Source organism: Empidonax traillii, unplaced genomic scaffold, assembly GCF_003031625.1.
Source record: "Empidonax traillii isolate 1590-97213 ecotype Southwest subspecies unplaced genomic scaffold, ASM303162v1 scaffold771:size604852, whole genome shotgun sequence".
NCBI lineage: Eukaryota > Metazoa > Chordata > Aves > Passeriformes > Tyrannidae > Empidonax > Empidonax traillii.
In genome coordinates, this window is record NW_020955964.1 from 70698 (window position 1) to 84874 (window position 14177).

Sequence of the window (14177 nt, forward strand, 5' to 3'; positions counted from 1 at the left end):
GCAGCAGACTCAGCAAGGGGGAAACAGGAGAGAAAAATAACATCTCATTTTTTTGTGGACAGTCGTCTTATTTTTAAAAAGGTTTTGCAGAAGCTGTGGTCAAGTGTCCCTTTTAAGACTCTTCCCATCTTGGAGGGAAGATGTACCATTATTGAGTTGCAAATGGCTACAGAAAGGAGAAAATGGCTACAGAAAGGAGAAAAGATGCACCATTTTCTGTGCCTCCGTGATGAATCCCTTCAAGCAGAGGCTGCCTTTAAGCTCAGTGCTTGTGTAGCACTTTGCATAGCAGAAGAGAGGGTTCTTAGCTACATCTGCACTGGGATGGACACTGAAAGATGTTCTCAGCCTTCCTGGAGGGGGTTGGGACATGGAAAGGGCACTCATTGGGCATCCCCAGACCACGTGTAACCCTTCGGTCCTAAGTAATTGCCAACATTACAGCTCTGATATCGTACCACAATAAATAACTCAAAAGTATGTTTGGGGACTGGGCAGTAATTATAAGTGAGGCATAGAAACCATCTAGGGAAGGAGTGTTATCTTTACAGATAAAATCAGTAATAAATGCTACTGCATTCATAAATAAAAATCAGTCTGGAAACAAACTCTGCGTGGTGTCATGGAAAGTTCACAGTAATCGACAGCTTCACGTCTCCTTCCTGATCCATGTGCCTTCACTTGGAGGCTTTAAAGGCTTTTGAAAGCTTTCCCTTTGCTCAGGCTTGGTTTTAATTGGAAATATAAAGCAATACAAATCAGTAAATAAACAGGCATTGGGGGCTGGGAAATGAGAGTCTAAATCTGTCCTAGCTTTTATCAGGTTTTACAAAGCAAAGGGTGTTTAAAACCATGGTCTCCATCAAAGCTTTGGAGGGAACAATGTGAAATGTATGGAGGGAAGAAATGCGGGAATATGTTGGCTTGGCGGGGGGGGGTGGGTGGGCTGAGGAAAGAGCTATGATGTGAAAAAATGCCAGAAAATTATCAATCACAAAAGTCAGGGTGATTTTTTTCTCCTGTCCTTCAATTTCCTTGCACACCCATTTTGGGGTCCTCTGTGCATTGCATTTCCCAACCTGGTTCCTATGTGTTGGTCATCACCCACAGATCCACATCCTGTCCTGATGCCCAAGCAGCTGTAGGGTCACAGATTCATGGTGGCTCCATGAATCCCAAAGCAGCATGACTGGGGCACATTGGCTACAACAGTCCCAGGATCCCTCTGGGAAATACAAATGCAGGCAAATATGACTGTGAGTTTCCTCTCAGCTGGCTGACACCCAAAAATGCCTCCCTTAACTCTCCCTCCTTCCCTCAGTTCTGCTCAGACAGTGCCGCTTCGCCGGTCATTTTGCTCCAAGCCCATCAGCTGTTTTTGTTTCCGAGGGCTTTGCCTGGTTTTGCTTTTTGATGCGATGCTGATACCATCTGCCATGCTCATTTTTCCACGGTCAGTAAGTCACCCTAAAAATTCCTCCGCGCCCATTAAACTAATAGAGCTGACCTGACACGCACAGGGCTCATGGTAATAAAAGCCAATTATAAAACAAAGAATTATTTTAAACGTGTTTCTGATTCTGGGTACCTGGCCAGGAGACAGCCCTGGCCAGGGCTGAGAAGTGAACTCAGTTTGTCCATCTCTGCTAGGAAACCTGTGCTAGAAAGGCTGGGCGATGCTTTTAGCTCTAAAAAAAATCTCAAACCTCTTGAACTTCACATTTCTTCCTCCTCTCCCAGCTCCAGCTCAGCTCAGCTCAGCTAACCCAGTGGGACTTTGGCCAGCAAAGGGCAGGATTTTCCCCGAAGGCCCCAGTTCTCCTGCTCCATATTTATCTTCAGAAGAGGCCAGTTGGATACCCTTATGCTGGGAGCCAGCTGGGAAACAGTCAAGAAGAACTGGAGTATTTGGCTGTTGGTCCTTTTTGAAAGCTGAGCATAAATTTTCCTTTTTGCTGCCTGATGGTTTTATTATTTGCAGTGAGATAAGAGCACTTTTTTGCCTATAAACCTGGTGCTCCCACGAACAACCATATTGTCTGCCAGTTCCCATCAATGCTGGGTATGGTCAAAGGAGGCTCAATTAACACTTATCTCCCAGTGGACTCTCTGGGATGGCAGAGTTATGGCTTTGCAAACACAAGGCTGACATATCTTCTGGCTTTTTTTCAGTCTCACCTCTTCAAAATGTCCAGTCACAATAAAAACATCTAAATAAGTAAATCCTAAAAACTCCCTAAATTTCCAAAACCCAAACTGTGAAGAAAATCTTGATCTAAGCATTGAAAACCTCTGAGATTTGATTATATCAGATACCCTGAAGCCAGAAGCTTGGCTTTCTAATCATGTAGATTCCTTAAGACCTTCTCCCTTGCTAAAACCCTCTGCACCCCTTGCCTCAGTCCTTGCCTTGGCACCTATAAGGGCAGGAAACCTGATGCTGGCATTTAGAACAATGACCATCAGAGCAGTGCAGCGTTTGACTCTGATCCTGCAATGTTTCTGGTAACACAGTATGATGAAGAGCAGAACACAACAACAAGAATAAGGTATGGAAGAATGGTAGGGGTTGATTCTCATCTGGTGTAAATGAAATGATGACAAATGACATGATTTGAAAATCCAGATATCTCAAAGGTCTTGACAGCAGTCCTGAAATAGCTGGGATTTGTCTCAGCAGAGTTTTCGGAGTCTAGAAAGTGGACATGTAAACTCATCAGTCCCAGTTTCCTGGAGAGCGAAGGGAAAGAAAAGAGCACTTTCAGGGTGCAAATGATTTGCCTCATTTTAGACATATTTTTCCACCTTCTCCCCCAAAGTAGACAGATGATAACCATCCACACATGTCTCAGTGGCATCAGTTCCCTCTCCAAACTACCAAGGGAATCACAGCAAGGAGACCCTGACCAGCCGGTAGAGCTCAGAAAGATCTCTCCCTGTTCTGTCTTCTAGAAAGCAAATTCCAGGTTGTTAGTGGTGCTCTGCTCTTCAGCAGACTCATCAGCACCTGAACTAGCTCATCTCCAAAGGGAGTGAGGGAGAAAAAAAGAGGGAAAAAGGCAGCAGGCACTTAACTGCTCTCAAGCTGCTCCTTTGTGCCAATACCACTCCATCTCCGGTATTGTTTACACTGAAATAAAAGCTGAACAGTGTCAGATCTTAAAATAACTTGCTGTTTGTGGAGCAGGAAAGCCAGGGTCAGGGAAGTTTGGAACAAATTTAAAGCGGCAGGATGGTTAAGGGATGAACTGGGACTTGGGCACTAAGGTGTTTGTACGCACCTGAAGTTCAACCACGAGCCTGGTGCAAAGTGAGTTGGAGTCACCAGGTCTCCCCCATCCATTCCAGCAAGCAGCAGTCAAGTCTGGGGCTGAGATGTGAAATCTGCATTTGTCCTCCCAGGGTGAATCTGCAGCCACAGCTGTTTCCCTTGTTAGGAACACTCAGAACATGGTAGAAAAGGATGAGGGGTAGTTGATCCAAATGCCCTTAGGTGTGGAAGCAGTGGGTCTAGACATGATAAATGGTGTTTTAAAAGAGGAAAGCCCCATGACACTGAGTGCAGAAAGTACTGATGGGAACACTGAGGAGAAGGCTGAAAGTGAGCTGATATCCAAGCGTAACCCTTACCAGAGCTTAAAGATGGAGTCAAGACCAATTGACTTATGTCAACAGAGGCTGAAGAGTCGAGTGGGACAAGGAGGAATGGCTTTAAACTGACAGACAGCAGGTTTAAGTTAGATAACAGGAAAAAATTCTTTCCCATGAAGGTGGTGAGGCACTGGCACATGTTACCCAGAGAAGCTGTGGCTGCCCCATCCCTGGGAGTGTTCAAGGCCAGGTTGGATGGGGCTTTGAGCCATCAGCTGGTCTAATGGAAGGTGTCCCTGCCCATGGCAGGTGGGTGGAACTAGGTGATCTTTAAGGTCCCCTCCCATACAAACCATTCTATCATTATGTAAAGTCCTGGCTCAGCTTGGCTCCACAAGGGGCTGCCTGCTCAGTCGCCCTTAGGTGGCAGCACTGCCTGAAGATGCTGAAACAAAGTGCATCAGGGCCTGGGTGCTGTCACGGACACAAGGACCCCCCCACATATCGCTCCTTGCCCCTATTAACCGTCCCACATTCATCAGCCTCTGCACACTCCCTGGCAGGGTGCTGGGCTTGTAACTCCTCCAGAGCACAAGCAGGGAAGGAAGGAGGCGTGTGCTGAACACAATAGCGAGGAAGTACCTGGTCTTGTGGCAGTCAATAGTGTTTCCCCTATGCTTCAGTTCTGCCTGGCTATGAGAGAGGCATGGGTGGCAGGAATGCAGGAGCTGCCACCTGGCACGGGCTCCCTGGTGCCCTGCTCTTGCATGCAGGGATGGGGAACACTGGTAATTCGGGGGTGTGTGGGAGAGGTGGGTGGTATATGATGTCCAGACGTGTTTTTAATCTAGTCTTGCTGCCTGTAGCCTCTTCATTCAGTTCTGAACAGCTCCTGCTCACCCAACAAGTCTTCAGGGATATCTTCGTGTTGTTTTCTTCTCCAGTCCACCCTGAGCTCCCTTTCCTGGGCAAACACCCAGGCAACCCTGGATGCACGGAACTGATGGGGCTGGAGGCATCACTGGCTGGGACAAATTTGTTTTTGGGAGAGAAGTGAGAAGAGAGCAAGAGCAGCAAAATGGGCTCATAACACAGACTTGCAGGCAGCAGGTTGGGGAGAAACCAGCCAGCAACTCATATGGGACCCCCAGCCAAAGCAAGTCAAATGGGTACTAAAGCAATAAATTTGCTCTCATGAGCTGGAAGGGGGCTGGTGGAGGGTCTGTGGCAGCATCAAGCCAAAGAGACCCACAGGGGAGACCACGCACTTGAGGCATAGATCTCATCAATGTGAGCAGAAAGTGACTGGTACCCAGAGGTCAGTCCATTAAACTCTGCTAGAATGAGCATGTCTGAGCTGAAAGGGGAAGGAGAGACACTCAGATCTCCATTAAACTTTAACACTCAGCCCTGACTTGCATTCTGCGAGACAGTAAAAGCCTTAGGATTTCTGGGGATTGATCCCAGTCGTGATGCAAAATACCAATGCTGAGCCTTGGAGATGGAGCAAGGAGTGAGCCAGAGCCCCTGACAGCCTTGGCAGAAAGCAGAGAAATAAATAAAAGAAATTAAGTCCCAGATTTAAAAAAAAAAAAAAAAAAAAAAAAAAAAAAAAAAAAAAAAAAAAAAAAAAAAAAAAAAAAAAAAAAAAAAAAAAAGACAACATGCCTGCCCTGGGTGGGAGAGGCCACTGCTGCCAGACACAACCCATCAGGGCAGGAGCCCAGTGCCATCCTTTTCCCACGCCTTCCTCACCCTCTCTGAGTGCTTTCAGCTCAGAGCAGGGACATCTACTTATCCACAAATATTCCCTTCCCTGGTTCCATGCCTGGGCTAAACCTCTAGCATAGGGGCATTAATGCAGTGCATGAATAAGCTTTTAAACTCTCGTGGATGTTTGCTCAGCACCCGTGAATCCAAGCCCCTGAAAGAGCCCTTTTTTCATGGAGGAGATGGAAGAGGAGCTCCAGGGAGGTGCTAAGGGTGACACAATAAATTGGCATAAAGTTAATAAAGTTACTGACTCCTCCAAAACAACTAATCCATGCACAAGACTTTTGCAAGGACATGCTCACCGCAGAGTCACTTGCTGGTTCACAAGAAATGAAATTACAGGCTGCTGTAGCTGTGCCTCTGTCATACTGGAAATGAGATAAGGAGGAGTTTTTGGCTGAAACATCAGCTCCAGAAAGGGTTAATGGCACATGAGATTTGTTTAGTGGGATTTGGTATTTTTTTTAACTTCAACAAACAAAGCATATGAGAAAATCCAGTTCACAGCTGAGTCCTGGCTGTCTGCCCACTAGGGCAGGGAAAATGCAGATGGTTTGAAATACCCACGCGCCTGCCTTTCTCATGCAGCCTGTGGCTCAGGGTCCCCAGAAGGTCTCCCCCCGTTGTATTTGAATAAATCAAGGTGGCAGCAGTAAAAACTGCAGTGTAAAAGCAGCACTGAGACAGGAGAAAATCTACTTTCCTTGAGCACTATCGGCTTCCTCAGACATACAAAGGAGCCAGGATCCTGTGAAGCTCCGCTCGTTCAAAAATAGTAATTAGCTCTCAAAGTAAATAGGTGTTAACAGCAACAAAGAGCTTTGCCACAGTCTGGGTAAACACTTCAGAATCAATTTAATTTCCCTTCTCCTGGCAGAGATAATCTGCAATTATTTTCAGGTTGGGGCAGGGAACAAAGCCACTGGGGCTGCTCCTTGGGACAGCCCGCAGGACCCACCACTGACTTCGCTGGCATTTAGGCCCCTGAGGCTGAAATGAGCTTCCTTCCGCCAAACCAGATGTGTAACCTAGCCGGTGATCAGCACACCCAGCAGTGAACCACAGCATGACATTAAACAGCCCTACAGTCCAGCCCTATTTCTTAATCCTGAGAGTCCCCCAGTCTAGACAGGACATGAAGGAAGGACTAATGCAAAAACCAAGCAACAGAATATTTACACCCTCCCATCAAGCTGCAAACAGAAAGAAGCATCAAAGGATGTTTAGCCTTTTAATCACTTAGCCTTTTGGGAGCATGGGCAGCACCCAAGCATGGTCCCACACTGGTGCAGAGGATTTGCAGCCAGTTTGTACCACTGCATGCAGCTGCATCTGGGTTGTCCATCTGCTTACTAAATTGTGCTAAAAAGCAACTGAAAACCTGCCTTTTCCCTACCATCATGGGGAGCTGGTGAAACAGGTTTTTACCCAAACTGTTCCAAAAGCTAATGAGTTTGTCCTCCATCACCACTGGGTTAAATTCAAACTAGTGATCAGTGGCTGGGGCTCAGCTGATGTGGAGTGTCCTTAGGAGGAGGAGCATGTGATGGCAGCTGTAGTTAATGTGTTTGCTGGTGATGGAGAATTTACCCAGCTGGGATGTGAATACAACCCAGCTGGGAACAGCCTGGCTGTGTGGCCAGACCCAGCAAGGCTTTTGGGCCAGTGTAAAGCAGTCACACACCCAGGAACAAGTACAACCAGAAAAATGTGCACAGTGACTTCCCCAGCAGTTTCTGATCTTGTTCTGCCACACTAACTGTCTGCTGGGAGAGGGATGTTTAGTTAATTAATTGCTACAATTAGCATGGAGCTATTCCTGTCCATGATGGTTACCCTTTCCTCCCCTTTTTGGTTCCTCCAATTACCAACTCATTCATTCTCCAAGGCAGAGGCCACAAGGCACAGAGAGGCTTGAGGATGAAGAGAAGAAGGTCCAAGAACAAAATGCCAAGTGTCCCAAGACCTATTTCTACCCAGAACTGTCTTAATCTTGTGCAAACTCCTGATCCTCTCCCACCCATAAACCCATGACTTCAAGGAGGTGAGATGAGAGAACACAGCAGTTACAAACATTGCTTCGGCTGTTTTATTTCTCTCTCCAGCTGACCCATCATGCAGGGCAGGTGATAGGCTTGTACATGCCAAGATGTACAAGACTCTCAACACCCATTCCACTCCAGTGATCCCTCAACTTCTCCACCCAGCCTTGGGCCATGGGTCCTTCAAATGAACATTACATACTTTGGGAAATTGATGATTTATTTGCCATTACTTAGCAGGGACGGTGAAGGAAAGGTGAGCATGGGGTCACCCATGCAATGGTCAAAGCAAAGGACAAGCTCTGAATAATTCATGATCCCTCTTTGCTGCAGCATCTGGACACATCTGCTGCATTCGCCCCTGTAGGCTTTTTCTTGGCTTACTCAGAAAATCACGCTTTGGCAGCTGGGTACTGTTTCAAGTGGGTACTTTCCCTGAAGCATTAACGAGCTGTGATTTTGTTACAAATAGGGATTTTTGTTCCTCTTTTGCTGATGTCACTCGATGATCCTGCAGGGAATAGTGCTCAGATCTCTGCAGCCTGACGATCCCTGTGTGCCCTTTGGGACAGATGTACTTGCAAGCAGGAGATTGTTTTTCCTTTTGCTGCCCAGATTTATATTTCACTGAAGTCCTGTATCGATCCTGTTGCCGCTGGGCTGAGAGCTCGTTTTACTAAATGAGAAGAAAAACAGTTCCCCCAGCTGAACTCACGCAAAATGGAAAATCCTGCAACAAAACAGCTCTTAAAAAGGGGGCCTGAACAATTTTGCTGAACCTTGAGGGCTGCGCTGCTGATATTGGAACGGTATGTAATTTATTTAGCCTGACCTTTCCCTAAAAGACCGGGCTGGCGACGTTATCAAGGATCCTTTCTACCACTTGTACACCCATTGCCAAGGTGACATCCTGTTTCATGCGTCAGCCAGCGAAGATCGCATCCGCGCTGCTGTGATGCTTTGTTTGCTGTCCTGCCTGACAAGCTCTTGGCAGGGTTTCAGCTCCCGCGGATGGCAGCTGCTCTACGAGGGACCAAAACAGATTCAAGCTGGACATTATTATAGGGAGTTTCACGCAGACAGAGCATGGGACTGGAGTCCCTTTCCATGAGACTGGATCATGGATGAGATGAAGTAAAGATGCCCAGAGGTGCTACCAGGTATAATGGGACTGGCAGAGGACTGCAGTGCTGCACATCAGGCTCAACCCCTCATCCCATCTCCCTCAGGATTTATATGTGCCCTCATGGTACTGGAAAAGCAGAGGAAGCTCACCTTTGCTTAATGCAGAGGCTTGCCAAAGCACAGTCGAGTTTGGATGCTGAAGAATAACCAGCAGAACAGGTCCCACCACTGCACAAAACTACCTGTCCCCCTCCCAGAGGGTGCTTTCCCAGAGGGTCCCAGGAAGAGACAGGGACGTAGGTGTGGGGTATGTGTCTGTCCCTCACATGAGAGCCTGTCAGCAGTGGAGAAAACTGCAGTGGGGAGGAAAATGGTTCCCATAAAGCTTCTCCCCCCACTTTACCAAGGGATTGAAACCTCTGAATGAGGAGTATTTTTCACTGGTGGTTCCCACTACTCTCAACAGCATTTCAGTGACACATGGGGACAAAGGCTGCAGCTAAAAAAGTCTCCAATCCCTATCAACTTCTTGTAAGAGACTACATGGTCTACAGTTATGGGGGGTAAAAACTACTTAGGTGGCTCACAGGAACAAAGCCAGCTCTGCTTCAGATGTCAAAGGCAGGCAAGTTTCCCACATGCCCATCCATTTCCCACTCCCACACTGCCAGCCTTGGGGCAGGCTGAACTTCCCTCCCACAGGTCTGATCTGAAAGAGGAGCCAGGCACCATTAGGAGGACAGGCCAGAAGATGCTCTTGGCCAAGGACATGGCTCTCATGGTACCTGTGTTCTCCTCGGACTGGTTGAAGCCACAGATCTGACAGATGCTGCGAACCCATTTGTTCATGTCGTCCTCAGTCTCAGCCACCAGGTAGAAGGTCCTGTCACTTGTCTTGATGTCAAAGATGTAGCTGTCCTGCAGTTCCTTCTTGTTGAAGGTCAGGCCCGCGTCCACTTGCTCACAGAAATTGAGGTTGATCACACGCAAAGGTTTCTTGGAGTGGTCATTTTTGTAGTACTCCAGAACGTCGGGGTCGCCACTCATCCGACCACTGCGCAGGACGAACCAGCGTTTCTTCCATGCCTGAAACCAAGAAAAGAAGAAGCATGAACCCTATCACTGAATCTGCGAGAGCGAGAAACCACTGCTAGGCACAGCGTGACACAGAGGGACACGACACTTCTCCACCATGGGATACTCTGGGATGCTGCTCAGCACATCCCTGAAAGAGGTGCATAGACTCAGCTCAGTTCTTCAGTTCAACACTAAAATTCTACTGGTTATCCAGGAGAATTAAATACTGGAATAGTATTGTAGCATAAGATGACCCCAAGAAGGTTCAGAGTCTTGAGACTCAGATCAACCTTGCTCCTACCCTACAGCCCTGCCACACTCCCAGGACCCAAATACCCTTCTCTCCTTGATGTGAGATAATCTGTGCAGTGGCATTACCAGTCACAGCAGTGCCAAAATGCCTTTCAGAAGCTTGGAGTTGTTCAGGCACTTTGGACACAGCATCCTGGGTGTTCTGACCTTCAGAGAAACTCCAGTGAGCATCATAGCATGTGTCTGCAGATACCAACCACGCCAATCCCATCTCTGTTTAAATGCCAGGATAGAAAGAGTAATAAAACCAATAGGGAACTGGTTTGTTTTTTTAAATATCAGGAATAATGCCAGAGAGGCCCATGGAGAATCCAAGCTTCATTTGTTTTTTAGCATCCTCGGCTCCCTGGCATGTAGACAACTCCTTGCAAAGGAAAAGGTTATCATTGATTCTTCCAAGCTCTGCTGACGGCAGCCCCTGGCCAAACCACCCATGAAATGGACTCAGGGGGTTACGGAGTTTAAAGCAAATCAGCAAAATAAATGTCAGCCACCAGTCCTGGCCCTGAAAGCTACGGCCCTACTGCTCTCCCCAAGCCAAACGCAGCTGGGAGCCCAAAGGAGGGGGAATAGCCACAGTGATAATGTGTTAAATGCTAAACCCTAAATTACACGGAAAACTGTGCAGTGTTAGTCCCCACCCTATGGGATGGACGGTGGGTTTTTCTGGGATGTTCTCCGCAGGAAGATCATGGCACCTATGTGAGGGATGCATGGGTTGAGGGACCACCTCGAGCTGATGTCCATTGCAAGAGGTCTGCTGCCTTGCAGAGGCCTCGGCTCCCAGGGCCTGTGGAAGGGAAGGGCTACATCTAAGCGTGGTCCTCAAAACAGTTTGTTCAGGATGTCTTTGAAGGCAGCAAAGGTTTGAAAGGTGCATGCAGATGAGTGGGGCGATGTGGATTATTACCAGTGCTCCTGCATTACCTGACACGCACCTCGGTTTGTACCAAAGGACGCCAAGGGAGGGGAATGTGATCCCCACCATCCTGCCCTGGCTGTGGACCTTTTTTTTTCTTTTAATGAGATTTACCTCATTTATATTTTTATATACATAGCCAGTTTTGGAATTCATACGATTATAAGAGGTTGGGTCTTGAGGAAGCACATGATGTCCCTAAGAAAGAGAACTAAAAGCCACAAACATCTTTAATATCCAGGAGAGGCAGCAGGGCAATTGGTGTGCTAGGTCCTCCATGATGCTCCCCAGGTGCTGACCACTGCCCTGGGAGGCTTTGCATATTGGTGATGGGTATGTGCTAGATCTCAGCCAGCCAACTGCACGAGGATCCCACGATTTTGGAGAATTTTGTGGCTGTAATAAGGGTAAGAAATGTCTGCGATGTTTTCCCCGAACAGAATGATTCACACCATCCTTCTCAAAGGCTTAAAAATAGCTTTTGGTGGTGTCTTTTAGATTTGTAACCAAATTAGTTTTGCACTAATTCTCAAACCCAGTCCTGGCGCCAGGAAAGCAACTTCAGTGCAATCTTCTAGAGGCAGCGAAGCAGCAAATTGCTTAGCAGGAGGACGTGCAAGGCTGGCAGATTTTGGTTTAATCTAGGAGACAGTCACCCACTTCTCATCAAAATGGCTGCTTTCAGATGAAAAAATAGACACACAGCAGAGCTATGTCCATGAGGGAGGGGAAAAAAACAATTTCACCAGGCAGCAGCAATAATTTGCTAGTCTATCTATCTCCTCAAAACGGATCACCCAAATCCTTGGAAAACAAACTCATGAACATTTTTTTCTAGTTCTAGGTGGAAAATGTCCCATTAGCTTCTTCCTGTTAGCACTGAGTCATTTCTTTGCACTCACTTGGTAGGGCGAATATATGGGCATACATCAGTGAAAGAAGATGGAGTTGTGCAACCACATGAACCATCACCTGAATGAAGACACATTCAACACCAGTTCTGGCTGCTTAGCTTGTTGTTTTCCAAAGATTGCTTTTGGAATGCAATCTTGCAGCATCCCTTCATGGCTGAGACACTGCATTAAAAAACCCACTAAGTACAGAAACTAGACTCTAGAATTTAGAGTTTTCATGGAAAAATAGGAGGAAATGCTGCAAGCAAGGCAAATGATGCTACCACAGCTTCTCTTTTAATCACTAATGTGAGAGCCACAAGTTCTCCAATTCTCTTTGGTCTGTCTGGTAGCAATGAAAAGCCCCACATAGTCAGCATTTGGCATAGAAAACAATATAACACACATGGTCTACTGGTATTGAATAAGTTCTAGCATAGGCTGGTTGCAAAAGAATGGGTCTTGCCAGCACAAAATTTTTTGGGAAGCTGCAGGACCTGGAGTATCATTGGAGGATGGGGCCACTGGACAGGGCAGCAGCCCCATCAGCCTGGGATGACCACCCAGTCCACCTCTGCATGGTGCTCTCCTGATGATAAAGAGTCACTGGCGTTCTAAAACAGCTTCTGACCCAGAAAAACAACTCATGGCAGCAGCCTCTGTAGTGCCTGTCCTGGACAGGTGGCTGTAGGCAGCACAGCTGGAGGCATCTCCCACCACACCTCCCTGCACTTCCTGCCTCCTAAGATCAGTTTCTGAGCCAGAGAGATAAGCACTGATCACTGGAAGAGAAAGAAGTAAACAATAATGAAATAGCCAGGAACCTCCTCATCTTTATAGAGATTTTCCCCATTTCTTTGAATTTTTGAACATTGAGCTCAGCAAGCGTATTTTATTTCTTCCTCGTGGATTTGCTATGTCTTCATTAGGAACAGGGCTCAGCTTGCATTTGCCAGGCTGTGGCTGCTCCTGAGGCATCTCTTGGCACTAATGGAGCTTGCTTCAACATACCACTACACATGGCAAAGGATACGGACTCTGCATCCTCCTGGGACACTCATTCAAAGCTATCAGTACCACCCAAATCTTCCACACTTAGGATTCCCTAGGATATCACCTTCCTGAAAGAGGGTGATTTAAGGGTCTACTGATCACCACTTATCACAGCAGTAAGCTGTATGTGATCCATATGTGCACAGCAACCTCAGCCAATGCCAAACCAAAGGAGGATGCAACTCCATATGAACGTACACGCTCTTTCCAAGACCATATTCTCCTGGCATGGGGCTGTCATGACCAACATACATTTCCTCCTCCACTTGAATTTTCCTTCTCTCCCTACTTCTATTTGTTCGTAGCTCTTCTGCAGCCTCTGTCGCCATCAGTCCACTCCTGCCAAAACATTGTGCCTCACTGAGTGGTGTGAGCCAAGGGCTGTGTATGTTTAACAACTTTGCAGTGCAGAGAGGCCAGCAGCTTAACAGCCATAAAGTGGTGCCTTTGCAGCACAAACTTCCAGCTGTGCAGTCCTTTGCCTGCATCAGGTTCCTTCACAGTTAAATTACAGCTGCCAAAGGTCCTCAGTATCACTGAGAAATATTTTGACACTTGGCAAGTATATCTTTTAAAGACTTGTTTGTTAAAAAAAATACCCATGCCCATCCATCATGCTCCCATCGCAACGTGAATCCTCCCTGGTTACGGAGAACTGTAACTGCTGCTTGATTGCCTTCCACCTCAACAGTGCCGTGGTAAGTTAAAGTTTACAAAACCGACCCCTTTCCAGTTGGATGCTACTCGGAGCTCGTTGTTTTACGGAAAGTTGGGTTGGCAGAGATGAAGTTGGTGCTGCTGGGTTCACTGGCTGAGTGTACTTAGCAGGGATGCTCTGCAGGGCTCAGGCAGTGCTTGGGATTCTTCCTGTCCTTTCTGCTGGGTGAGGAGGTGGCTGCTTTTGAGCGACTGAGATGCCACCACAGCCGTACCATACCATACCATACCATACCATACCATACCATACCATACCATACCATGCCATGCCATGCCATGCCATGCCATGCCATGCCATACCATGCCATACCAATCTTCCTACTGCCACCATACTATCTTCCTACCACTCCATGAATGAGGTCCCTCATGTCCCCTGTGGATGTCCTGATGACACACTGCTGTAACAGAGCTGGTGGCATCACGGCAAGGGGCTCAAACCGTCCCTTGTCAGAGAATCTGGGGCCTCCAAGTACCCAAATGCAATTAAGGAACAGGCCAGACAGAGGCTTTATTAACTATGATTATAGTGAGAGGACATTTGGACAGCATCTTCCCTTCTGGTCCCCTGTTCTCTGCAAAGTGATTGCAGATATCCAGCCTACATGTTGTTTCCGAAAAAAAGAAAAGAGGTGAGGAAAATTGTAATTTCAATGTTAGTAAAGCCAAGTATCCATC

At 47.2% G+C, this 14177-nt stretch overlaps 1 protein-coding gene across 2 annotated transcripts in view; it reads right to left on the minus strand.

The window, feature by feature from the left end:
• The window catches only part of GAB2 (GRB2 associated binding protein 2), an 89904-nt gene that overhangs the window by 26554 nt on the left and 49173 nt on the right, over positions 1 to 14177 (minus strand). For both annotated transcript variants that reach the window (XR_003573199.1, XM_027901302.1), the window contains exon 2: positions 9317 to 9617. Coding sequence is in view for 1 of the 2 variants with exons in the window: in XM_027901302.1 (XP_027757103.1) it covers positions 9317 to 9617 (301 nt within the window). In the remaining variant the exon portion in view is untranslated. The remainder of the gene's footprint in view (positions 1 to 9316; positions 9618 to 14177) is intronic.